We start from the raw sequence: 27,142 nt of genomic DNA, 5'->3' as shown, positions 1-27,142 counted from the left end.
GGTGTTTATTCCAACTCCCGGTTTCGGGCGACTCGGGAACTCCGTCTGTTCATTCAGAGGTCACTTCCCCTTTAAGCGCTTTTCCCCATCCGCCACCTTCGCAGACTCCCTCTCCTTCCCGACACCGCTTGCAGTTTCTAAGAGCACTACATTTCCCATCAACCTTAGCGCTCAAGCGGCTACCCTAGGGAACTTCAAGTACCGAAGTGCTTCTTCTACGCGACTCCGTGACGACCGCGGAGACCGATGGGGCTTGTAGTCCCCTTGGAATTGCCAGTGCGCCCCCCCCCCAAAAAAAAAAAAAAAACTACTCATCCCAGGCGTCCTCGCGTCAGAGGCGGGTTTCCCTCCTGGCTCTCTGCGCGACCCTTAATCCTTCCTCGGACTCTAACTCCCGCCGTGCCTTGCGCTGAGTTCCCGACAGCGGAGCATGGGGCTGTGGCCAAAGTGCCTTCTGGGGATTGTAGTTCTCGTGTTGGTGAGGCGAGGAGGAGGCGGAGTGACTCGGCGGCCATTAGCTGTGTGTAGTTGCCTGGGACTGGGAGCTTAAGTGAAGAAGGAAGCCTTACTCTTGGAAATCAACTGTGGCCATGGGCTCCTGCCGGGGCTAGCCCGGGGATACGGAGAAGGCGGGCTTTTCGGTGCCCCGCCCCGCCCCGTGGCGGGGTCCACCAGGCCTCCGGGCATCCCCGGTCTCAAGTAGGCCTGGTCTGCCGGCAAGGGCGCCCCAAAGGCGGGAGGCGCCATGTCGCTGGTTGCTTACGCCAGCAGCGATGAGAGTGAGCCGGATGAGGCCGAGCCGGAGCCGGAGGAGGAGGAGGCGGCGGCCCCGCCATCCGGGCCCACCGTAGGGGGCTTGTTCGCTTCTCTCCCCGCACCCAAGGGCCCGGCCTTGCTGCCTCCGCCCCCCCAGATGCTGGCCCCCGCCTTCCCCCCGCCACTGTTGCTGCCCCCGCCCTCCGGGGACCCCCGGCTCCAGCCCCCGCCGCCTTTGCCGTTCGGCCTGGGAGGCTTCCCTCCCCCTCCGGGCGTCAGCCCGGCGGAGGCGGCGGGAGTTGGGGAGGGGCTGGGGCTGCCCTCGCCCCGGGGCCCCGGCCTCGGCCTGCCCCCCTCCATGGGCGGTGCCGGCCCCCCCCTGGGCCTTCCCAAGCCAAAGAAGAGGACGGAGCCCGTGAAGATCGCGGCGCCGGAGCTGCATCAGGGGGATGTGAGTATGGGGTGGGGGGCTGCGCCGGGTAGTGCGCGGGGACCTGCGGCCGGTGGTCGCGGACCTGGGCCCCTGCCGTCCGAGGAGCGAGTTTGTGGGCTTTGGGACGTGCCCATGAGGGCTCCCGGGGGCTGCACCGCCCTGCGGGAGGGCCACACGGTCAGCCGCCCGCCATCCCCAGGTCGGGGCGCCGCTCCCCTGTCGCACCTGCTCCTCCGCCCGTGAAAGGTGTGCCTGGGGAAGTGACGGGACGCAGGGTTCCTGCGCTCCTGCTTCCCTCCACCTGAACTTAAAGCCATCAGGGGCTGGGGAAAGGAATAGGGATCCCAGGTTCTGTGTTCCAGGGAGTTAGGAAGAAATTATCGGTGGAGGACAGCGCCGCTGAGGCATCAGCCCTGCCCTCGATTGACCGAACTCTGGGAGATAACATGGCAGATTTTACAGAGCAGAAGCAGGCGACTAGCACGTAGGATCTTACCTGGATGGGACGTGGTGGCTGTGAAGAGCTGGCTGGGTCGCCTCCAGGCCCGTGCCTTGGTGTCCCCATTTAGGTGTTGCCTCGCCAGGTGAGTTAGGACCCTGGGATCCTGTTCTACAAGAGGCAGCCACGTCAACGTTGTCTTCTGTATGTTGGAGCAGAAAACAGAAGCCCTTTTCTGGGGTGAGCGCGGTGGGAACCAAGGAGACATAGGCCTGTGCGCAGGTGGTGTTTCAGGATTTTCCTGAGTTCTTTCCTTTCTCTCTTCCGAAAAGTTAGTTGGTCAGCCCATCGCTCCCCTTTGGTGACCCTCGGAGAGAAGCTTGTGTTTGCTCTTGCTTTTCTGCAGGCTTCCAGCTCTGGCTTGGGGCCGTGTCCATGTTTGCTCTGTTTGGTCCCTCAGCTGCTTCCCCAGAGAGCCCACCATCCTCTCTCTCATCTCCTTTAGAAGACAGGAGCTCAGCGAGGACATCCTGGCCTGCCGGCTTGCACTACAGTCTCCTGTTACTCCTGTTGCTCCTGTCTCTGTGCGCTTGTCACCGTCAAACACGCAGCACGTCTTACTGCCCATCTCCCTGCAGGCGTGCACAAGCCCCGTGAAGGCAGGGCTGGCTGTTACTCTAAACACTACTGTATCCCTGCTGAGTGCCACCTGAACGTTTTCGAAGTGAATGAGCTCAGGTGAAGGTGGCCTGTTCATGGAAAGGAGTTTCCAGAATCTCTCTAGCTGTCCCCCTTCTTGCTCACTTGAGACCATGGCATCTACATCTAGGATCCAAGGCAGGCTCTGTCACTCTGCTGAAACTTACTCGAGCCTTGATTTAATCTCACTCAGAGAAAAGTCTCTGGATAAGACAGAGAAAACTAGGTTTGTTACTTCGGCATTCTCTTTTTTCTCCTTCCTGTTCGTCTCCACGTGTTTGTCTGGGAGCAGGCATGATGTCTGGGGCCAGCGGGCCCCCTGCCCTGTGGCAGTGGAGAAGCTCATTTCCAGGTCTGCGAAGGCAGCCTTAGAAATGCAGCTGGTAGGGGTCGTAGAACCGTCCGTTCAGGCTGGCTCAGGTGGTGGGTCACTCTGATGATATGCAGTCTGCTCTCCTCCTTCAGTGGAATTCATGAAATTCTGAAGTGAACAATGACACAATCGTCAGAGAAACCAGATCCAAGACCTTAGCTTCTCCAGTTTCCTATTTTCGTCCCGCCTGAACTGGTGGTGGTCTCTGAAAGCACAATTCCTGCGGAAAGGTGGCCTGAGAGATTTCGCGGTAGCCAGGTGAGGGTTCCGAGCACTTCTGCTTCTAAGCTCTGTGTCCTGCACTTAGTAGGCTCTCAATACGTGTCTGGAGAAATGTATTAGGTTTCCTTAAGTGACTTCCCTTCAGAGTTTGGTGTTGAAGTAGAAGTAACCAACTCTGAACTCTTGTGCATTTATTCGTTCACTCATTCATTTGGAACAAAGCTGCCTGTCTGTGCTGGGAGCCGAGAGTACAGGGGTGAACATGATCGCTCTGCCCACGAGGACGCCACAGTCTATGGAGAAGACTGACAAGGAGGTAGATTTTAGGTCAAGTCAGAGAAGAACCAGGAGGGACGCCTGTGTGGCTCAGCAGTTGAGCGCCTGCCTTTGGCCCAGGGCGTGATCCCGGAGTTTGGGGATCAAGTCCCACATCAGGCTCCCTGAGAGGAGCCTGCTTCTCCCTCTGCCTATGTCTCTGCCTTCTCTCTTTCTCATGAATAAATAAATAGAATCTTTAAAAAAAGAAAAGAAGAAGAAGAACCAGGAGAGAGCTGGGGTTGTGGGAGCACACCTGGTAGGCACTGATCCAGTCTAGAAGTTGGGGAGACTTCCAGAGGAAGGAGATGATAAAAGCGAGGAGGAGGGAGCCAGGGAAGGGGTGCTGTGGGGAGAAGACAGGCAGGATGTGGCACAAAGCCCAGTGGTGAGAGAGTGAGAGTGCTCCAGGGGCACCTGAAGTGAGTAACTCACAGGAGTATGGGGAGGGAGGTGCCGAGGCCAGAGGTTTGGACCTGGAGCACCACCGGAAGGCCTCTGATATGACCCTTGGGTAGTGCTAGGTAAGTGCCCCTAAAGGCCAAGCAAGGACTCTTAGATCGCAGAGTGGCGAGGACTTGGCAGGGAGCATGACTGGCAGTGGGTGGGGTGAGGTGGGGTGGGGTGGGGGTGGACAGGGGGCAGCGTGAGAGAGGGCGCTGGCCTGGACAGGGGCGCCAGCTCAGTGAGATCCGCAGGCTGCGGATCTGTCAGGAGGCAGAAGTGGCTGGCCAGTCTAGGTGGTTGATGGGATGGCTTGAATAAAGGCCAGGGTTCGAGGTTGACCCCTGCCTTTTAGTGCAGGGAGCGGGCAGGGTAGTGGTGCCATTTATGAGGGAGTACAGGAAACAGGGCAGGTTGGGGGTTAGGTGGATTTAATTGGTTGCAGTTATCAGACAGCACCTCTAGCTGGCTTGAGTGGTAATACATCATAAGCATAGCATGGTACTTTGGAAAGGGCCGGGAGTCAGGGATTGGAGGTCTGTTGGGGACCCACACAGCTCTGCATGTTTGATCCATTCTTTGTCTGCAGAGCGGCTTCCTCTGCTCCACAACGTTTGCTGCAGAGGACTGATGGCCACCCCCACCCCCATACCTTGTTCCCTTATTCCTTTAGGTCCCAAATGGAACCACATTATTAGTCCCAATTCTGGTTTTCCACGAGCGAGAATATGGTGGGGCTGCTCGTAGTCAGCTCCTCAGGCAGCTGCAGCCAGGGGACGGGCAGGGCCCAGTTTCGTGTCCAGGTCAGTTTTCCACTGTGAGGTATTGAGAGTGACCTGCAACATGCCGGATCACCACCTCCTTTTCTTACTGTCTCAGCTGTCTCCTTGGGCAGGTTGAGTGTTGATTTTGTGGGCTCAGGGGATGCAGACTTCTAAAATCAGGATACAGAAAGTCAGAAGTAGGAAAGTCAGTCTGGGGCAGCCCGGGTGGCTCAGCGGTTTAGCGCTGCCTTCAGCCCAGGGCGTGTTCCTGGGGACCTGGGATTGAGTCCTATGTCAGGCCCTGCATGGAACCTGCTTCTCCCTCTGCCTGTGTCTCTGCCTCTCTCTTTCTTTCTCTCTGTGTCTCTCATAAATAAATAAAATCTTAAAAAAAAAAAAAAAAAGAAAATCAGTCTGCTCTAAGAGTTTTTGGTCTCTGGATGTGCGTTCCAGAGCCCACACGTTTCAGGTTTATCTGGATTGGTAATACCCACGTTTTCAGATCATTTACCCAGATACTGGAAAACTGGCAGTGGTGAGATGGGAGGTTTCACTTATTTTGGTTATTTCTGTTGACCAAATAAGAGTTGACTGCAGCAGATTGAGCACAGTCTCCGCCCTCAACTGCGAGGGAAGGAGCGCAGACATCTGTGGGGCATCTGCCCAATGGCTGTGACCCTGCCTGAGGCACGACCCTGCCTCTGCCAGCTCATCATGGTCCCTGATGTACAGACGAAAGAGGAGTGTAGAGAACAGAGGTGATGGATCTAAGATCAAGGTTTGGCCTCTCTTTGACCGCAGAGGTGTTTTGTTATCTTGTTGTGACTGTGGGAGAGAGTGCCCTGGGGCAGCCGCTGGTGTGCAGGCAGCACAGTGTGGGGCATAGGAGCAGGGCGCAAGAACCAGGCGCAGTGCGGGGTGTAGGAACGGGGTGCAGGAGCGGGGTGCAGGAGCCAGGCGCAGTGCGGGGCATAGGAGCAGAGGTGGGGGTGGGGGACGCAGGGGCGAGGCGCAGGAGCTGGAGAGGAGGCCCAGCTCTAACTGAAGGGCCCGGAGACCAAAGAGGGAAACAAGTCGATGAATCTGGCTAATTGGGATAACAGCAGTGAGGAGTGTAGTAGTGATTCGAGTTTGGACCCTGGGGGCTTGTGCCTGGGCCCTCATTTCCTCCTTGGCTCCTGGCCCTGGCAGCTAGCGATTGGTCTTTGGAGAGGGTGTCTGTCAGAACCAGAGTCTGAGAAGATAAGCAAGAGGCTGCCACCAGGAGCGAGGCTCTGATAGATTAGCAGATCCCACCAGGCTGGCTTAATGGAACATGTCTGTTTCCGTTTTACTCAGCAGTGACCGGTGTGTGTGTCTTGTCACTCTTGGCAGCTGGAGCAGAGAGGACAGTGGTGGCCACTGAGGCTCGGGCTCTTGTGAGGTCAAGAAGAAATTCATTACGTTCTTTTTAAGACAACCAGTTTGTGCCTCCAAAACCCTGAAGGGCTCATGCTGGCCAGGCCTTGGTACTCTGGTGTCGCAGGCCTCTCCCCTGTCTCGAGTCTGACGGCACTGCCCTACACCATCGGCTGGGATCTGGCCTCTCTAGAAGTGGACTCCAGGGCCTTCACGGGACGGCCTCCTGTGGAAAAATTTGGCAGTTCCTCAAAAAGTTACTTAGAATTACTCTGTAAAAAAAAAAAAAAAAATTACTCTGTAATCCAGCAGTTTCTTATTTAAAATTTTGCTTTTTTTTTTAAGATTTTATTTATTCATGAGAGACAGAGAGAGAGAGGTAGAGACATAGGCAGAGGGAGAAGCAGGTTCCCCCCAGGGAGCCCAATGCGGGACTCGATTCCTTTTTTTTTTTTTTTTTAAAGATTTATTTATTTATTTATGATAGGCATAGAGAGAAAGAGAGGCAGAGATTCAGGAGGAGGGAGAAGCAGGCTCCATGCCGGGAGCCTGACGCGGGACTCGATCCCGGGACTCCAGGATCGCGCCCTGGGCCAAAGGCAGGCACCAAACCGCTGAGCCACCCAGGGATCCCCCAATTTTTTTTTATTTTTTTTATTTATTTATGATAGTCACACAGAGAGAGAGAGAGGCAGAGACACAGGCAGAGGAAGAAGCAGGCTCCATGCACTGGGAGCCCGACGTGGGATTCGATCCCCGGTCTCCAGGATCGCGCCCTGGGCCAAAGGCAGGCGCCAAACCGCTGCGCCACCCAGGGATTCCATCCCCCAATTTTTTTTTAAGTAAGCTCCACACCCAATGTGGGGGTCGAATTCATGACCCTGAGACAGGAGTTGCATCCTCTTCCTCCTGAGCAGCTGGCCTCCCCTATAATCTAGTAGTTTGTTCCTAGGTGAAAAGAGCCCAGAACAGGACTCACATGCCTGCACACCTGTCTTCCCAGCATTGCCGTTCACTCTAGCCAGGAGGTGGCAGTAGCCCAGGTGTCCGCACAGGAGTGGACAGCAGAGTGTGGGTGCTGTGCGGTGGCGTATCCTTCAGCCTTGGGAAGGAAGGAAATGCTGGCATGTGGACAGCATGGGTGCTAAGTGAAGCAAACCGGCCACAGACGAGTGTGCGCCGGGTGGCCCTGATGTGTGCGGTACCCACAGTGTGCGTAGTCGCAGACCTAGAGAGGAAAAGCACCATGCTCCAGGGTTGGGGGTCAGGGAGTAGCTCCTGGGCGGTTGTCATTCAGGAGGTACAGACTTGGTTTGAGTGATGAAAGTTCTAGAAATGGACGGTGATGAATGTGGTATAGCACGGTGAGTGCACTTAACGCCACTGAGTTGTTTTTTTTTTTTTAAGATTTTATTTATTTATTCATGAGAGACACAGAGAGAGAGAGACAGACAGACAGGCAGAGGGAGAAGCAGGCTCCATGCAGGGAGCCTGATGCGGGACTCGATCCCGGGACTCCAGAATCACACCCCGGGGCTGAAGGCAGGTGCCAAACCGCTGAGCCACCCAGGGATCCCATATGCCACTGAGTTGTAAACTTAAAATTGATAAAATGGTACATTTTGTATCCCATATGTTTTGCTGTGATAAAGGAGAAAACCCCAATGTGCTTCTGTCCCTGTCCCTGTCCAGGAAGTTCTCCTTGGGTCTAAGTTAAATGCTGAGGCTGAGCCCATCACCTCCAGCAGGGTCTCCAGGGAAGCGAACTGATGTTTCTCTGTGGAGTTCCAAGGGGTGCCAACTCCGCTGTCCTGGGCAACTGGGGCATGCATGATGGCTTGTCTCTCAGCCTGGGCATTGGCCCCCTCCATGCTCTTTGGTGCTCTGTGCTGAAATAGGTTTTCTTTGTAAGCTCTCCTTCTGTTTCCTGTGAGTGTTTAGTCGGGACCCCCCATGGCCACATGATCTTCGAGTGGCCTCTGAGCTTCCATGGTGAGCTCCATGGGAGCTCCATGTGGGCCACCAGCTGCTAGGGCGGAATTGGCGTGAGTTTGTGTGAGCGGCAGGGATGGTTTTACTCTGTCCAAGCCCCACAGCCCCCTAGACCTGTCCTGTGGCCCAAAAGCAGTTCCAAATGTCCCCGAGTCCCTCTTGTCAGCTTTCAGAGGGAGAGATTTTGCTCCGTCCCTCCCCAGAGGTAGAAAGGCAGGACTTCACGAGATTGTGGGCCCAGCGCACTTGGGAGATTCTGACTTGGGGAGGTTCTTGCCGTGTTTTGGGGGATCTGCTGTAGCTCATGTGTTTCACGAAGTAGTGTATAAGATGGTTCGGGGGTAAGGACCAGGCATTCCAGAGAGAGGGTGATCGTGAGGGCCCTGCGCAGCTCCCTGAATCCAGGAACAGTAAGTGGCTCCTAGGGTCTGTACAGATGTGGTTTTTGTGCTTTCAGACCTTAATCTTGGAATGTCAGTATAACGGAGACAGTGTGTACTGTTTGAGAGACAAATGGCATTTCCTCGGCACGCCTGGCGTCCACCTCTGTTGGCTGCAGGGACAGTTAGGCATTCTGCAACCTTGTTCTGGTCATCATAAGACCTGGAGAATAAGATGCTTGTACAGTTTTATAGATGTCATCATCTTAAACTAGGCTAAGATTTGCTTGTTTTCAGGTTGTTGCAGTGAGACTTGTTGCACATATTGCTGAGGTGGAGTTGTACCTCCAGGCTTCAAGGATGCCCAAGGATGCTCTGTAGCCAGGCCCACAATGAGGTGGTTCCCGCAGTGAGAGCGTTCCAACCTTGAGGCAGTTGAGGCAGTCGGGTGGGGAGGGAGAGGGAGGGAGGGGGGGGAGACAGGGCTTTGTGGCCAGAAGGCAGGGAGTGGTCAGGAGTCTCTGAAGGCAGTGGGGTGGGGGGAGAGGGAGTAGGGAGAATAGGTCAAAACATGAGGCATGTGGGGCCTGAGGCTGTTTGGTTGAGTTTCACATCTCATAGGCCAGGGAGGGTGATAATCCCTGAAGTTGGCCCACAATGTTAATTATGTATATTTTCTTTTTCTTTTTTTCTTTTTTTTCTTTTTAATTTTTTTTAAATTATGTATATTTTCATGGCCAGTAGCTTGTGCATTCTTGGTTGTGCCGTGTGTGTTATTTCCAATAGGCTTGGGAGTGGCAGATAAGTAACAAAGCGGAGACTCAGACTTGTGTTTCTGAGTTTGTGCCTTGTGCTCTCGTCTGCATCATGTGGGGATTCTTGAGGGGCCTGACCATGTGGCTGTCAGGCCTGGGCAGGCTGTGGGCAGGCTCGGACAGCTGGGCATGGTGTCTCTGCAGAGATGTGGGTTCACAGCAGGGCCGGGGCCTGGTTCTGCTGTGTTCTAGCTGCTGTTTAGCCTTGGCGAGCCTCACCTCCCTTACCCGCAAAATTGAGGTGATAACACCTGCTGGGAAGCGTTACCATAAGGACTAAGTGAAGCATCCCAAGTGAGTTGACTGCCACCGAGATGATTCCCTTTACCGCCTCCCCCTTATTTATCCTCTACGATTAAGTACTGAGACAGACTGCCCTTAAGGATTTCATCATGCATATGTATTTGGCAGCAGTTAGTAATGGAGATCGTTGCACACAGAATCCTGTGAGGCGGTCTTGAACTATATGGCAGAAAAGGTGAGAATACAAATAAGAAAAATGTCATATTCAGGGGCACCTAGGTGGCTCAGTCAGTTGAGAGTCCAACTCAGTTTCAGTTCAGGTCATGAGTTCTGGGTCGAAAGATCAAGCCCTGTGTTGGGCTCCACGCTGAGTATGGAGTCTGCTTGGGATTCTCTCTCCCGCTCCCCCCTGCTCACGTATTCTGTCTCTCTCTCTTTTGAATAAATAAATACATCTTTTAAAAATTTTTTTTGAAAAAGAAAAGAAAAATGAGCAAAGGAGGCATATGTGGAACAGGGTTAGTATGACGCCACCCCAAACGAGTGATGCTAGGACACAGTGGAAAAGAGCAAGCTGAGAGTCACCAGGAAGGTTCCTGGGAGTTTGGAGTCAGGAGTACAGAGTACAGACATAGGAGAGTGCCCGGCAGCTGAGATACAGGTGCAGGGATGAGGTGCTAAAGCCAGGCCACCCATGAGAGGAAGAAATGTAGGACCAACAGGTTCTTTGAGGGGTTGCTTGGTGTCCCTGTGTTTGTTTATTGCAACAGAGCAAGGGAGGGAGGGGCAGAGAGAGAGGGAGAGAGAACCTCAAGCAGGTTCCATGCTGAGCACGGGGCCCAACTTGTGGCTGGCCCATCTCACCACCCTGAGATCATGACCTGAACCAAAATCAAGAGTCAGAAGCGTGGGATCCCTGGGTGGTGCAGCGGTTTGGCGCCTGCCTTTGGCCCAGGGCGCGATCCTGGAGACCTGGGATCGAATCCCACGTCGGGCTCCCGGTGCATGGAGCCTGCTTCTCCCTCTGCCTATGTCTCTGCCTCTCTCTCTCTCTCTCTCTCTGTGTGTGACTATCATAAATAAATAAATAAATTAAAAAATTAAAAAAAAAAGAGTCAGAAGTGTAACCAACTGAGCCACGCAGGCGCCCCTCGATTCCTTATGTTTAATGCCTTTATTACCATTACTGGGGTGCTCGTCATCTTACTGGACTGTAAGTTCCTTGAGGGCAGAGATTTCTTTTGTGTCACAGCACACACACAAGCTCTTGGAAGCACCCTGAGGTGAATGGTCTGGAGACCAGTGGGCTAGGACTCTACCTGCACTGGGCCCTATCTTGTGCCCGAGGGCATATGGGATCCACATCATCTTACCTGTAATGCCTGTGGGGCAGCAACCTGAAAGTCTGTCTATGCACCTCGCACTGTGTCTTGCAGGGAGGAGGCCCTCTGTTACTGTGAGGTCCTTGTCACCCATGAGCCCAAGAAGGAACTTGTGTTGGGGGGTGTCAGCTGTGAAAGTCAGGCAGAGGGTTTGAGTTCTTGCAGAGTGTCGGGAGATGAATGGGCCTTGGAGGCCCTTTATGTGCAGATGCTCAAATCAAGGCCCCAAGAACAAATGGAAAGCTTTCAGGATTCTTGGCTTGGGGATTAATGTTTAGAAGTCGAGTAGTGGTGAAGCTTGCTGTTCATATGCCTCGCACCTTGCTAATAGTTGGAGATGCTCAGGAACTGGTACTGAGCTGCAAGTTCAGGTAGTTTTCAGTGTGAGAGCTTGTATTAAGAACAGTCCTGGTGAGTCAGGGGTGACAAAGTGGTCTCCTGTGCCCCAAGTGCTCACTGTTCCCATTGGCTCGCCTTCTTGGACACAGACAACTCTCTGGCAGACAGTAGATCATACTTGGAGAGAGAATGGATTTCTCCAATGGCTTTGACCTTTAATGCTGCACAGAAGAGTAGTTAACACACCACTTACTCCCACTGGAGTTCCCCAGCTGTGTGGTTATGTAGTCTGGATGAGTGGTTTCAGAGGTGAAGCTGAGATGGGGGGCAATTGTGGGCCAAATCCCATTCGTCTTCTTGTGGACAGATTTATAAGGAGAATGGGCATATAGCCTTTTCTTTCCACCAAGTCTAAGCGAGAGAAAATAGTTCTACTTTGATGGAATAGAAATTGATGGCTGGAAGGCTGTGCAACAAGTCTGGGTGGGGGGTGGGGGATGAATGGCCTGGGGAGGTGGGCATGGCCCCTTCTTTTGACGCAGGTCTCCGGCAGGCAGGAGGAGAGCTCTGCCTTCGGTGGTTGCCTCTGTGGGGCAGGGATAGGATCCCACAGTCAGGCGATCTCTCCTGCTCCTCATCTGCTCTGGGTTCTTCCTCCGCTCCCGTTGAATGGGATGGCCTTATTCTGTTTCTTTTTCTCTTAGTCAGATTCCGAGGAAGATGAGCCGTCAAAGAAGAAAACTGTCCTTCAGGTAAGCTCCAGGACGCAGCAAAGCTCCTTTTCTCGTCCCACGCAGCTTCCAGAAAGCGATTTACAACACCCAGTACTTTCCACCACACTTAGAGCAGATGCCAGTACTGGGGGACCCACTGTTACCAGATGGTTTGTGTCCCTGGGTGACACCAGCCCTTTGCTCACTGACCTCCCCTCACCGTGCCCAGGTGCTGGTGAGGTGGCATCCCCTCGCCTAGAGGGCAGAGGGCAGGGGGCACGGAAACCACTGGAATCGGTACATTTCTGCTCCAGAGATTATGCAGGAAGGGTAGGGTAGAAGAAGCGATGGGTGAAAACCTCATGGGGAACGTCTGTATTTTAAAATTCTCCATTTTCTCCCCATCTCATTTTTAACCTGGAAAATTAACACTTAAATAGCACTTACTGTGTAACAGGCGCTGTTCTGAGTGCTTTATCAGCATTTACTTGATTTAATCCTCAAGTGGTGCTGAAGGCCTAGTGTCCGCATCATGCCCGCATCCTACCTGAGGGACCCAGGAGCTGAAGGAGCTCGCCCAGGGCCAAGTGGCTAGTGGGGCAGGGTGGGGAGTCCACTTCGGTGTCTGACGGTGGAGTCCAAACTCATCCCTGCTGCGCTTGGCTCCTGCTCCAGAATAGAGCCTAAAGTCCTCAACTAGACAGTGCCAGGAGATGACCTCCCTGCCCTTTGCCCTGTTCTCCCTGTCCCAGAGCCTTGATTCTGGCCCCTGGGAGTGTTTTCCCTTTTACTCTGCACTTCAGGACTTCTGTGCTCTCTGATCTCATGGATCATATGTCTCCAGAAAAACAAAAGCAAAAGTGGTCCTTCCTCTGTACACTTGTTCTTTGGTGACTCGGGTGTATGCTGCCAAAGCTGCCCCCTTGCATGACTCTGTGGAGGTGTCACCTCCCCTGCTGGGAGGTTTTACGACACAGTCCTGTGGGAGTGAGAGACATGACTGGGGAGTGATGTTATGGTCCTGTTTATAGGGGGTGATGGAGGAGGAGACACGGCACCCACTGGCAGCTGAAGCCTGTTACCAGAATGACTGCCTGGAGGAGGTGGATGGGCAGCTCTGGTCTTGGAAGTGCAGAAGGCCTCAGGAGGAAAGAACAGTTTCCCCAGCTGGCAGGAGGGGCTAGGTGGAGAGGGAGCTCAGCTGAGGGCAGAGTGGGGCCTTGGTGCTGCAGGGGGTGTGGCTGTGACCCCAGATGTCATCCAAGAAGTTGGACATCTCAAGGTAGCTTGAGCAGGTGATCCACATGGCCCCTTGGCTGGGTCCCTGCACACTTGGGTCTCTGCAGTCTACCAGGATACACAGCCTGGAGAGGAGCCTGCCTGCCAGATGAACTCTTCTGCCTGCCTGACTCCCAAGCCCAGGCTCCAGGCATTGCTTGACCAAGGGGCTGAAGTATACTGGTCTTCTGGAAATGATCTTACTCTGTTCTCCTTTTTCAAACTGACACCTCCCTCGACCCTACAGTTAGGCTAGGCTGGCCCTAAAGCATACAGAAAACAGAATCGGAGAGATTTTTACGTGTCCTGGGAACTCTGAATGGGGTGAGCCAACTCGCTTGCAAATTGAGAAGTTAAATGCTTGACTCAGCCATAAGCTGAATATACTACATCTGTAGGCCTTTCCATGGGCAGAGGAGAGGACTTTGGGCAACAAGAATGGATGTCTTTTGGACAGAGCCTTGTTTTTTACTTTGAGTAGCAATCCAAAGGAAGCAGAGGGTTCCTGTGTTAAGAGGAACTTTCAAGATATGGAGAGAGGTAGAGTGATTGGCTGGAGAGAGCCCTGGGCTTTTTGGGAAGGAGGATGATGTGGGACTAAGAGCATTGTAACTGAGATGCTGAACTCTAGGAAACAAACTGAGGGTTGCTGGAGGGGAACGGGTGGGGGATGGGGTAGCTGGGTGATGGGCTTAATTAAGGAGGGCACTTGAAGTAATGAGCACTGGGTGTTGTATGCAACTGATGAATCACTAAATTCTACCTTTAAAACTAGTAATATGGTATATGTTAAATTTAATTTAAATAAAAATATATTTAAAAAAGCATCGTATTTGCCCAAAACCCAGAATCAGGGAAGGGTCTGTGGCAGAGGACAGTGGATCTGGTTTGGTATGGAACCAAGGAGAACAGGCATGGCATCTTAACCTTGGGAGCAGCAGCCAGCAGAAGGGCCTGGGGTGGGAGGACTCTAGCCCCGTTGGATGAGCCAAGTGGGCAGAGGTAAACAGGAAGCAAGGGCTGGTAAGATTTTAGGCTGCAGCACCTGTCCGTGATTTGTGTTCTTTTTTTTTTTTAATTTTATTTATTTATGATAGAGAGAGAGAGAGAGGCAGAGACATAGGCAGAGGGAGAAGCAGGCTCCATGCACCGGGCGCCTGATGTGGGATTCGATCCCGGGTCTCCAGGATCGCGCCCTGGGCCAAAGGCAGGCGCCAAACCGCTGCGCCACCCAGGGATCCCTGATTTGTGTTCTTGATGTTAGTAATATGTATCACAAGATCTCACTTGTCCCATTTCTTCCCTCCTTCCCCAAACCTACGCTCACCAGGGATCCGGTGAGGGGACTGGTCTGTCCGCCCTGCTTCCCCAACCTAAAAACCTGACCGTGAAAGAGACTAACAGGTTGCTCCTGCCCCATGCCTTCTCCCGGAGACCCTCGGATGGCTCCTCTGACACTAAGCCCTCCAGACAGGCTTCTAAGACCAAGCCCTCTCCCCTTGCTTCTATCGTGGGCACCACAACCACCACTCCGTCACCCTCTGCTATCAAGGCTGCCGCCAAGAGTGCTGCCCTGCAAGTGACAAAGCAGATTACACAGGAGGAGGACGACAGTGATGAGGAAGTTGCCCCCGAGAACTTTTTCTCCCTCCCTGACAAGGCTGAGCCACCTGGAGTTGAGCCATACCCTTACCCTATCCCCACTGTCCCTGAAGAGCTGCCTCCAGGCACGGAACCAGAGCCAGCCTTCCAGGACGATGCAGCCAATGCCCCCCTTGAATTCAAGATGGCAGCAGGCTCCAGTGGGGCCCCTTGGATGCCTAAGCCTGGGGATGACTACAGCTACAATCAGTTTTCCACATATGGCGATGCCAATGCCGCTGGTGCTTATTATCAGGTGGGTAGGAGGCATGGAGGGTAGACCAGGGCATGCTGGGGTGTGATGGCCAGGAAGAGCTTTGAGCCAGTGATACAGCTTCTGTGCCATCACTTTGGCTGAGTTCATGTCTTCTCGTATCTTGATTTTCCTGTACCTATTGAGCCTCGATACATACTACTTTTGTTCTGAACCACACTGGTCTAAAATTGCCTAAGTCTCAAAGTCTGACAAGTAGAAGCACATAACTGGTAACTTTGTTCTGAAAACCAGCCCTCATTGTCGGAAGAGCTGGTGAGAGGTGGAGGGAGAAAGCGGAAGAAGAAGGGCCTCTAGTCTGGGAGATCCAGGATGGCCTCGTGGGTGTGGATGGTGGTGATGAGTGAGGTGGGAGCGGGGGTGCATGAGAGCAGGACAGAAGGAGAGGAGATGCTGAGAGCTGGGGGGATCTGGAGAGTTGACACAGCAGGGAAGAGGGAAAAGGGAGAACAGAGAACATGGGAGACCAAGCCCTGGGAAATTGGGAGGGTGGAGATGCCTACCGTGGGGAGGCAGGGGACTGCAGTTTGTACAGTGGGACAGAATGAGGTCTGAGGGCAGTTTGGGCTTTGAATTGCAAGCTTTGTGAGTCTGAGCTGCTTCCTCAGCTGTGCAAGGGGGCCTAACGGGCAGCCTCGTGGTGTTGCTAGGCTATCCCATCAGCTAGCTTAGTGTGTGGTGCCTGGGACAGAGCAAGTGCCCAGTAAATGGCTGTGATTTTTTTTTTTTTAAGATTTTATTTAGGGGATCCCTGGGTGGCGCAGCGGTTTGGCGCCTGCCTTTGGCCCAGGGCGTGATCCTCGAGACCCGGGATCGAATCCCATGTCGGGCTCCCGGTGCATGGAGCCTGCTTCTCCCTCTGCCTGTGTCTCTGCCCCCCTCTCTCTCTCTCTGTGACTATCATAAATAAATAAAAATTAATTAAAAAATTAAAAAAAAGATTTTATTTATTTATTCATGAGAGAGAGATGCAGAGACACAGACAGAGGGAGAAGCAGGCTTCATGCAGGGGACCTGACGTGGGACTCGATCCCGGGTCTCAAGGATCATGCCCTGGGCTGAAGGCAGTGCTAAACCACTGGGCCACCGGGCTGCCTGGTTGTGATGATTTTTTATCCAAGTGCCATTTGGAGGAGCTTCTTAGCTTTGTTGTGGGTGGCGTGAGAATGAGTATAGCATGCCAGGTTGTGAGTGGGTTTAGGAAAGACTTTACCAGCAGCCAGCATGTCCTAGGTGGAGAGGACTCCGGGGGCCCGGGGACTCTTAGCGGGCTGCTGGTTGAGCAGGGGCAGCTGGCGGCAGTTTTCCTGCCAGCTCGGGACATTTGCAAGACTTAGGTCCCCTGCAAGCAGTGTGATTCTCTAAAATGGCCAGCTTTAACCTTCATCCTGGGCATGGCTAGGGACCCATAGGGTGGGCTTTGGGGAGACCCTGTTTTTTTTGGTTTTTTTTTTTTTTTTTTTTTTTTTTTTTAGGATTTTATTTATTTGAGAGAGAGAGCACAAGTTAAGCAGGTCCTTAACCAATTGAGCCATCCAGGTGCCCTGGGGGGGACCCTGTTCTGATCAAAGACTTTAAGAACAATTTCTAAGTATTTTGTATTTCCTGAATATTTGCTGTCGAGCCTCGATGTACCCTGTAGGCAGATCAGGAACAATATGTCTCCTTTCAACATAGAAGGAAGATAAGAGTGTTTTGACCTCTTTAGCTCAAAAGAAAAAAAAGCCAGTTAAATGAGTAACCGGCATTCTGTATCCTTTTTTTTTTTTTTTTTAATTTATGATAGTCACAGAGAGAGAGAGAGGGAGGCAGAGACACAGGTAGAGGGAGAAGCAGGCTCCATGCACCGGAAGCCCGATGTGGGATTCGATCCCGGGTCTCCAGGATCGCGCCCTGGACCAAAGGCAGGCGCCAAACCGCTGCGCCACCCAGGGATCCCTTTTTTTTCTTATTAATACAGTATTTATTTGTCTTTCCTCTGTCAAACCCTGAGCCAACCACTTTCCCCAGGCTGCCTGGGGAGGTATAGGAAAAGGAACATACAGGGCAGACAAGACATGGGAGAAAGACCTATGGGAGGAGACGACTCCTTCACATGGCAAAGAGGATGAGAAAGGCCATCATCAGGCAAAAGAGCCCCATGGCCTCCGAGAGGGCAAAGCCCAGAATGGCTTAGGAGAAGAGCTGTTGCTTCAGAGAGGAATTCCTGGCATAACCAATGATGAAGCTCCCAAACACAGTCCCAATTCCAGCCCCAGAGTCAGCCACCCCTACAGTGGCAGCCCCAGCCCCAATGAACTTGGCTGCCGTGTCAATGTCCCTTGAAATGGTGCTGGTTTGGAAACTGCGGCTAGGAATAAGTGAGGTCAGGGGATGTGGGGCTGCCAAGCTGCTGAGGCTCTTATCTGTCAGTGTCTCCCGTGGTTTTAGCGCCACTGCAGACAGTGATCGGCTCAACAGCTGAGAGGTTCTCCAGACCAAGAAGGGGGTGGAGACGAAATTTGCACAGGTGTACATTTTCAGGGGATGAGGGGCTGTAGCAGGAGAGCTGCTCCCAGAGCGGAGATGACCGAGAGCTCTGTATCCATTTATAAACTGCACCGAGGTCTGTGCACATGAAACACTTGACATATACTCGGGGACCCTGCAATTGCATGTATCTTACGTGAATACTTTCATAGAAAATCGTGCTCCTATCACTCTGGATTTTCATGTATTTTATCAGTATATATTTTTTAAATTTTATTTATTTATTCATGAGAGACACACAGAGAGAGGCAGAGACACAGGCAGAGGGAGGAGAAGCAGGCTCCATGCAAGGAGCCCGATGTGGGACTTGATCCCGGGATCACACCCCAAGCCAAAGGCAGGCGCTCAATCACTGAGCCACCCAGGTGCCCCTTCGTCAGTATTAAACCTTATTTTCCATTTAGCTCACCAAAAAGTGGATGTTCTTAGAGGGCCATTTATTGGAGCTTGGGGCAAAAGTGGAAGAATTGGGAGAAAATGTGCACAGGGAAGAAACCTGTTTCTCAGCTGAAGGGCCACTGGCCTGGGGGCTCATCCTGCCTGCAACCCTCTTCCTCTGGGACCCATGGCAGCATATAACAGCTCACCTCAGGCTGGTCCTCAGATTGCTAAGTGTCTGGTAACACACACCTGGCATGGTCTCAGCTTTAATTCCATACCACCCTTATAGCCAGTTATTTTATCTCATGTTTTTGTGGAAGTGGATGCACAACGTTAAATTAGTTCAGGTGTGCTCTCTCCTGGTTCAGGCCCAAGGTCTCAGTGTCCTTGGGTCCAGAGGCCCTAAATACGACAAAGAACAGGAGTGATATGCCTTCACACCTCTCCCCCTGCTCAGTGCGAGTGTGTCTCTTCTGCCTCTAGAGCAGGGCTGAGGGGAAGCCGGGTTGAGGGATCAGGGTGGAAATTGAAGCAGGAGAGAATGTCTTTATTTCTTCTCACCTTTCCCTAAAAAATACCCACCTGTCTGGATGGTGCACATCAGAAAAACTGCAGATTGTTCTTGGATCGCTGCTGGGTCCTTGGGATTGGCACTTTTACCTGTCCAATGGAGGTGTCTGTGGTACTGGCACTACTGCTGCTGTTTGACAAGGGCTCTCTCTGCTCCTGGGCAGGCCGTGTCCCCTGCCCACCGTGCCCCTCAGTTGGTATGTTTTTTTCCCTCTTGGCTGCAGGATTATTACAGTGGTGGCTACTATCCTGCACAGGACCCGGCTCTGGTCCCCCCCCAGGAAATTGCCCCAGATGCCTCCTTCATCGATGACGAAGCAGTAAGTTAAAGCACGGGTGACTGACCTATGGACATCAGGTTTCAATCTGAAACTAAAAAGTTTTTATAACTATATTCAGTCAGGATTTACTGCAGCAGCATGTAACTGAGAAACTTTAAAGCATAATGGCTTATATCAGGGAAGTTAACTTCTCATAAAAGAAGATGAGAGATAGGTAGGCCCAGGGGTCCAGTCCCCTCCTGATCATTAGTTTGCTGTCCCTGGGTCACGTGGCCTTTATTCTTCTGCCCAGCAGTGGCAGGTGAGGCTGCAGCTCTCAGGCCTGTGTTCCAGCCACCCCTCTGCAGCCTCACCTAGGAGACCTCCTAAAAGTTCCTACAAACACTCCCACTTCTCCCACATTGCCTAGAGTCTGGTCATATGGCCACACGTGGTTGCAGGGACGCCCAGGGGTGTAGACTTTATTTAGTTGGGTGGTCACATGCCTCGCTAGAATGTCAGGCTCACTTGCATAAAAGAAGGGGAGAATGGATTTGGTGAGGGAATAACAGCCACGGTGAATAACTCGTGTTCTACACCCATGGGTCCCTGCGCTGAGCTCCATCATCTCTGCCCAGGGAGAGGTGGAAACCCCATGTCCTGTGCCATCAGCCTGTGTGCAGGATGGAAAGTATTGTTCTCTTCGTAGGGAGGTCATGACCTGGTAGGAGGGGCTGGAGGAATCCAGGGTGCTACCTCTTTACATACAGGTTCTTATGAAAAATAATCATCTGCTCACCTTTTCACAGAGGAGTGTCCATTCTTCTGCATACTTTTTTTTTTAAGATTTTATTCATTTATTCATGAGAGATACACAGAGAGAGTCAGAAACACAGGCAGAGGCAGAAGCAGGCTCCATGCAGGGAGCCCGACATGGGACTCGATCCTGGGTCTCCAGGATCACACCCTGGGCCACAGGCGGCGCCAAAGCTGCCCTGCATACTTGTTCCTAGTTACTGTTCACCCAATCCCCTGTGGGTATTTCCTTGGCAAGTTTCAGGGTTAGGTCCTCAGCCCAGGAGGCAGCATTGAGCTCATCCTGTGGCAAAAGTTAGTTTCTTGTGTGTGGAATGCCCCTCAGAGCCTCGCTAATAATGCTTAGACCAGGACCTGGGTTCCACTCAAGTCTCTCAGTGTTTTTTTTTTTCCTCCCTAAATGTTTTTATTATTTGAGAGAGAGAGAGCATGCACATACAAACGGGAAGGGGCAGAGGGAGCAGGAGAAGCAGACACCCCACTGAGCAGGGAGCCCAACATGGGGCTCAATCCCAGGACCCTGTGATCATGAGTTGAGCCAATCATGTGTTGGACACTTACCGACTGAGCACCCCAGGTGCCCCTGAGTGCTTTTTTTTTTTTTCCCCCTGAGTGCTTTTAGAGTCCACCCACACTACCTTCCAGGCACATCTTGGGTGACTTTGGTGAGGAGGGGAAGGAGAGAGTAGCAGTCTCCTAGATGATCTGCCAGGCCTTTCTTTTCTTTTCTTTTCTTTTCTTTTCTTTTCTTTTCTTTTCTTTTCTTTTCTTTTCTTTTCTTTTTTTTTTTTTAAAGGCACTTTTTATTATCATTTTTTTTTATTATTATTTATGATAGTCACAGAGAGAGAGAGGCAGAGAGACATAGGCAGAGGGAGAAACAGGCTCCATGCAGGGAGCCCGACGTGGGTCTCGTGGGTCTCGATCCCGGGTCTCCAGGATCGCGCCCTGGGCCAAAGGCAGGCGCTAAACCGCTGCGCCACCCAGCGATCCCCTGCCAGGCCTTTCTTATGAGGCTCCCTCTCTGGGTCCAGTCTGGTGTGGGGTCTGCTGATTTTGTGATACCAAACCAAGAGGAAGGAGCAGATGTGTAAAAACCAAGTTTTAGAGGAGAAATCCTAGATTTTTTTTTTTTACCCTGAATTCTTTTTTTTTTTTTTAAGATTTTATTTAATTATTCATGAGAGAGAGGCAGAGACATAGGCAGAGGGAGAAGCAGGTTCCATGCAGGGAGCCTAACGTGGGACTCAATCCCAGGTCTCCAGGATCACGCCCTTGGCTGAAGGTGGCGCTAAGCCTTCAGGCTGCCCCTTACCCTGAATTCTTAATTTGAAAATTGTACACAGTCCTTTGAGGCAGATACAGTGTATATATAATGAGTACAAGTTCCAAGCAGTGACCAGTTCCAAGTAGTGACCGGGGTATTGCATTGCCGAGGCATCCTTTCCCTGAGTGTAGAAGTTCTGAGCAGCAGCCTTTCCTTTGGCCTCAGGGGAGCTTGGTAGGTGGTGGGGTGAAAGGGCATGGGGGGCCAGGGAGTCACAAAGCCGTTCCATACGGTCTGGACCCCTAGTGACCTCCCCTGATTCCCCACCCAGATCCCCCCATCCTGCCTTCTTTTTCCTTTTTCAGTTTAAGCGGCTGCAGGGCAAGAGGAACCGAGGGAGGGAGGAGGTCAACTTTGTGGAGATTAAAGGGGATGACCAGCTCAGTGGGGCCCAGCAGTGGATGACCAAGTCACTGACAGAAGAGAAAACCATGAAGTCATTCAGCAAAGTAAGTGGGAAGATCTGCTGTGTGGCCCCATCCTGAGCCCACACCCAATCATTACTGCCCCAGCACCAGTTCACACATGCCTGCTGCCCACGGTACTGGGGCATGCCCCCAGCCTCATGGATGCAGCCTCTGCCTTCCATAACTTTGCAGCACTTTGCTTCCCATCTGGATGGTGTTGTCTGGTTGCTGAGATTGAGCAGTTGGAGCAGTTTCCCATCCTGCACTTGGGAAGAACTTTGATATGTTGTGGCTGCTTCCCCGGCTGGATGGAGCCTGCAGCTGCTCTGCCCTCTGCCCGCAGTCAGATCCCTCCTCTGTCCTGTCGCGCTGGGGCCTGGCTCAGCACCTTTTGAGGTGTGGGCATAACAGCAAAGTCCTGGGGGCTTAGGTTCTGCGTGTGCAACCCCTCCTCTCTCCTTTTTTGTTATTTATTTTAGCCAGCTGTGGGCTTTTCAGATGCTTTATTCCTCACGCTTCCCACACCGAGCTCCTGCCTTTCTGTGCTCATTTTCTTCAGCGTGATGAACCCCTCTCCACCTAGTAGCTGAGTACAGCAAATGTGGACATTTATGAACCTGCCACAGGGGGGAAAATGTGGGGGAGCCCTGGATTCGAGCCCAGCACCAGCAAGGCCAAGGTCGGGCATCTTATTCCCTTCTCTTCCCCCTGACTTTCTCTGCTTTGTTCTGTGGCCACAGATGGCCATCTGAGCCCCAGCCGTTTGTTTTAACTGAATGCTGGCGGTCATACAGGACAGAGCAAAGGATTGTGGTTAGATCGACGTAGATCCATCACTGTTTCCTGGAAAAACCACTTAGGAGAGCATGCTTTCCTGACTATGGGTCTAGAAGCATCATCACATAGTAACAGCTACTGTTATTCGCGCTTACCGAGGACTGGGGGTGGTTAGTGTTTGCCATCTTTGAGGGTTACATTAAATGATGTCACACAGCAGCAAGGAATTGAAGTTCACAGTTTTCCCAGGTCTGGCTTCTCTTGCCACCATCTCATTGTATTAAAGCTATTAAAGCTAGAGTTTTTAAAAATAAGAAAAAGATACGGTTCCTGTCCTTGAGGCGTTTACAGCGTAACTGGGAGAGAGACTTCAGGACGCAGGAGTGTTGACAGAATGATGGGTGTGCTGAGGACACTCCAGAGAAGAGTGCTGGGAGCTGGGTGGGGCAGATTAGGAAGCTTCTGGTCTGAGACAGCACTGGTGGAGGACAGAACACCACAGGATGAAACCCAGACCCATATAGGCTTGGACAGTAAGGCATTTGCATCAGAGCTTGGTTAGGGCTTCAGCCAGCTAGGGGTGGATACTGAAAGATTGGAGACAGGTGGGGTGATGGTGGAATTTCGAATTGCAGGGTCCCATAGGCACTGGCTAGAATGGGGGAGGCGGGCTTGCAGCTGCTAGCCATTGATAGGAGAGCTTGGGAAGCAGTAGGTAGGAGTGGGCTGGGTGGCGGGCTGACAGGAGAAGGAGGTAGAGATTGAGAGGGTCAACGCGGGAGATGGGCAGGGTTGTGAGCCAGTCTGCAGGGACGCTGTGTTAAGCTCCCTGCGGGCACTACAGTTGGCGTCTAGCATCCACTGTGGGCAGAGCCCTGTGCTTGTTGCTGGGGGTGGGGTGGGGTGGGGTTACCAGAGAAACAGAAGACACCGTACTGACCTCAAAGTATTTCGAGGCCAGTGGGGATATTAGCAGGCTATTTCAGGCAGATCTTCTGAGTCTGGGTTTTTTGGAAAATAGCTTTAATAAAAATAACTGTTTGTAAGTGTATAGTCATAGAAACAGCTCCATGCTGACTCTTCTCCCCCAGGATCTGGGTTATGTGGTCGGTTTCTCAGTCTCCAGCCTTGCACCATCTGGGCATGTGAGATACTTGTACTTTTCTTCCAGTGGCTTAATTATTGTGTTTTCTCCCCTTGCAGAAGAAAGGCGAGCAGCCCACAGGCCAGCAGCGGCGGAAGCACCAGATCACGTACCTGATCCATCAGGTGAGAGAGCTGGGGCCCCCACCCGCCTGCTGGACCCTGAACACCTGGGCAAGTGCTGGCTGAAGCCCAGTTTCCAGTCCCTGGTACTGGCCTCCCCCGCCCCTCCCGCCTCACCCCTGGCAGCTCCTCCACGTGGCCACTAGAGGGGGATGTGTCCTTCTGAATCACCCACTGCAGAGACATTTAGACATTGAAACATAAACACAGAGGGCAGTGAAATGGTTTCTCATATGGTTCTTTTAAAGAGCCCATTTACCAAAAATAGATAAACAGCAAGTTTATTGTTTAGGGATTTAAGAAACTGTTCTTTTTCTTTATTTTTTTTTTAAGATTTTATTCATTTATTCATGAGAGACACAGAGAGAGAGGCAGAGACACAGGCAGAGGGAGAAGCAGGCTCCATGCAGGGAGCCCGATGTGGGACTTGATCCCAGGACTCCAGGATCACGCCGTGGGCCTAAGGCAGGCACTAAACCGCTGAGCCACCCAGGGATCCCCTAAGAAACTATTCTAAAGAAAAATGGTCCACCAGCTTTTAGCAAAACATCTACCTGATAAGGAAGGTTTTTTTTTTTTCTTCTTTAAGATTTATTTATTAGGAAGCCTGGATGGCTCAGTGGTTGAGTGTCTGCCTTTGGCTCAGGATGTGATCCTGGGGTCCTGGGATCAAGTCCTGCATCAGACTCCTTGCACGGAGCCTGCTTCTCTCCCTTTGCCTATGTCTCTTCTCTGCCTCTCTCTCTCATGGATAAATAAATAATCTTTAAAAGATATTTTATTTATTTACTTGAGAGTGGTGTGTGTGAGCGAGCATTCAGTGAGGAGAAGCAGGGGGCAGGGGCAGAGGGAGAGAATCCCAGACTTCCTGCTGAGCACAGAGCCTGACATGGGACTCGATCCTACACCCTGAGATCATGACCTGAGCTGAAACCAACAGTCACTCAACTAATTGTGCCACCCAGGCACCCCAGGAGGTTGGTTTTATATTCTCCACTTCTGTGGCAGGAGATATCAACACAAATAATTAAAAATCACATAATCCAAAAGTGTCTTTTGGAATTAGAATGTTATTTATATGCTAGGACCCGACAACTTTTAAATACTCATTTAATCATAAAACAGACTTTTTTTTTAAGATTTTATTTATTCATGAGAGAGACAGAGGCAGAGACACCAGCAGAGGGAGAAATAGACTCCCCGTGGGGAGCCGATGCAGGACTCGATCCCAGGACCCTGGAATCATGACCTGAACTGAAGGCAGACGCTCAACTGCTGAGCCACCCAGGTGCCCAAAACAGAAATCTTTCTGAGACCCACTGTACTGAGCGCTGTCTAGGCCCTTTCCCTGGGGGCACATATGCTATGTGGTGACTTAAGTGGGAAATCTGCTTCCATTGTTCTGGTCATAGTCTTGCCTTCCTTTTCAGGGATCCCCTTGTTTTTTGTAGGGAAAGGATTTGAGGGTAGGGACTTCTTCTAAACCCAAACTCTTCACCCTTACCCCTCATCCAGGGGAGATGAACAGGCATCCTCTAACTCTCATGGGGTGTTCCTCTACTCCCCGAGTGCTACATCATGGTCAGCAGAGGAGTCTCAGTTCTGGTACCTTCCAGTCCTTTTGCCATGGCTTCCATTTGTGCCAGAAAGTGGTGTCAATTTCTCAGGTACCACGTCCACCACCATATTCAGCACAACACAAAACTGCATCTTTAGGTGTAGCTTTTGTGGGGTGGGGTCCTGTGTGGTGGCTCTGTCCACTTTTTTTTTTTTAAGATTTTTTTATTTATTCATGAGAGACACACACAGAGAGAGAGAGAGAGAGAGAGAGAGAGAGAGGCAGAGACACACGCAGAGGGAGAAGCAGGCTCCATGCAGGGAGCCCGATGTGGGACTCGATCCTGGAACTCCAGGATCACGCCCTGGGCTGAAGGCAGGCGCTAAACCGCTGAGCCACCCAGGGATCCCCTCTGTCCACTTTTTTGAGGCCGTCCTCCCCAGTCCCCCTTTTCCTCCCTCATCCTCCCCATCCTCTTCTATCCTCCCATCCTCCCCTGTCATCTCCCTCCTCCATCCTTTCTCATGTCCTTTCCCATTCTGTGGTTCAAGCATCTGATTTGCCTTCCTTTCAGATGCACACACTCTAGCTCTTCTTTGTCCTTCCACTTGAGCGATTCAGTTTTAAACCCAACAGGTGAGGGACCAGGAACCTTTTGTTTTGTTTTGTTTTTAATTTTAAGTAATCTCTGCACCCCACATGGGGCTCAAACTTAGGAGCCTGAGATCAAGAGTGGCATGTTCCCCTGACTGAGACAGCCAGGCGCCTCAGGACCAGGGTTCTTCAGTTTTTGTTTCTGCTTAAACCCTGTTAGCCTCAGAGAGATGCTGTTAGTTCCCCAAAGAGATGTTTCTTCTCTGCTTTCCCAGGGTCTTCCCCTTCTACTTGAATAAGAGAAAATGAAGTCTTTGAAGGGATTTGGTATTCCCCCTTAACTGCTCCAGGGAAGAAAGAGGTTAGACTGGGAAGCTCGTGGGGGCCAGAGAGAGGGGCCCCTCGGCACCCCAGTCGGCTCACCCCTGCCTGTCCCCCTGCCACAGGCTAAGGAGCGAGAGCTGGAACTGAAGAACACCTGGTCGGAAAACAGGCTCAGCCGCCGGCAGACCCAAGCCAAATATGGATTCTAGGGCTCTGGGCCCCACCGCTCCGGCACCTCCTGTGGCCTGGCACCTGGCTTTGCCTCTGGGACCCCAGCTGCTCCAGGCCCAGGGTCTCCGTCCCTGAGGAGCCAGCCCTCGCCTCTGCGAGAATGAACACATTTGATAGATTTTTCTTAACAGAAATTAGAAAATTCAGCTCCTCTGTCTGGGAGCTAGCAAAGACTCGAGTGATGCTTCGGATGGGGCTCTGAGTTCCTGAACAGGACTGTTGCTCCCTGGTGGGTGTGATGAAATGGGGAGCCCTTCCCTCCACTTTTTTTTTTTTTTTAAACCAGGGATGTCTGTTGAAATAAAACATTCAGTCTGACAGACACTGCTTGCCCTAACCCCTTCCTCTGTCTTAGCATGGTCTCATTTTTCCATTGTGGAGCTTTCTCACTTGTTTTCTTGTTCCTGGATCTGATGTTAACTTTGTGCAGAGCACCCTCCAAAACGTCATGAGCTGCCTCAGTGATAGCTTTGCCTTATCCTCTGTGCCTACTTTCTAAACTGGGCTCACAGCCATTGAAGACCCTAAAAATTCCATGTACAACTTTGTGTGGGGCAGGGGTCCCAAATCTGGAATATTGCTGATCTCAGGTATGTTTGAAGACGAGAGGAAGTCAAGGAGGTGCTTTCTGTGACACAAGAGTCCTTAGCAAATTCAGTCCAGCAGGAGGAGTGGCGAATCTGCCCCTGAAGAGGATGCGCGTTTACACTGATTACCAATGGTCTTCGCTTCACTGTCTGGAAACTTTTGCGTAGGGCTTGGGGGGCTAGACCAGTCTCATTGGAGACTTCTGGGCCTGCAGCTTTATGCTAGAGAGGGAGGGGAGGGTTGAGCAGGTGGCCAGGGGAGGCAGGTGGCAGAGTCATGGGCTTCGGTTCTCAGCTTAGCACTGGGATGCCCACCAGCAGTGCGGCAGGTGGCAGGGCCCCTCCCTCTTTGCCCGAGGTTCCAGTAGGGGTGGGAGAGCCACCCCTGCGGTTCCAGACCAGCCAGTCCTTGTGCACACCACCACTGCAGTGTGTTGCCGAGGACACTGGGGCTCCTGGACAGCTCGGCCGCAGTGGCTTCCTACTCTGGGACAAGGATGCTGGTGGAGCCCTGCAGAGAGAAGCTTGGTGTTGAGAGAGAAGCCCTGACTAGACACAGTAGCTCGCCTCCAGTCACTGCAGGCTTCTCTCGGGTGTAGCACTGGGGGGAAGGAC

General features: G+C 52.2%; 2 protein-coding genes across 2 annotated transcripts; one reads left to right on the top strand and one right to left on the bottom strand.

Annotated features, from left to right (window-relative positions):
- The first annotated feature begins 472 nt into the window (after window positions 1-472).
- Window positions 473-26,264, top strand: PRCC (proline rich mitotic checkpoint control factor). The gene is made up of 7 exons (XM_055323613.1): window positions 473-1,207; window positions 11,699-11,746; window positions 14,316-14,882; window positions 18,605-18,700; window positions 21,089-21,232; window positions 23,171-23,236; window positions 25,832-26,264. The coding sequence occupies exons 1-7, from the start codon at window positions 746-748 to the stop codon at window positions 25,916-25,918; spliced, it is 1,470 nt and encodes a 489-aa protein (XP_055179588.1). The 5' UTR covers window positions 473-745; the 3' UTR covers window positions 25,919-26,264.
- LOC129508686 (ATP synthase F(0) complex subunit C2, mitochondrial-like) lies at window positions 16,846-18,591 on the bottom strand. Its single transcript, XM_055323615.1, has one exon. The coding sequence runs from the start codon at window positions 17,529-17,531 to the stop codon at window positions 17,073-17,075; it is 459 nt and encodes a 152-aa protein (XP_055179590.1). The 5' UTR covers window positions 17,532-18,591; the 3' UTR covers window positions 16,846-17,072.
- Window positions 26,265-27,142: the final 878 nt, after the last annotated feature.

This window comes from Nyctereutes procyonoides, unplaced genomic scaffold (genome assembly GCF_905146905.1).
Source record: "Nyctereutes procyonoides isolate TBG_1078 unplaced genomic scaffold, NYPRO_anot_genome, whole genome shotgun sequence".
Classification (NCBI taxonomy): Eukaryota; Metazoa; Chordata; class Mammalia; order Carnivora; family Canidae; genus Nyctereutes; species Nyctereutes procyonoides.
Note: the sequence above shows the minus strand (reverse complement) of the source record. Positions and strands in the feature narration are given on the sequence as shown.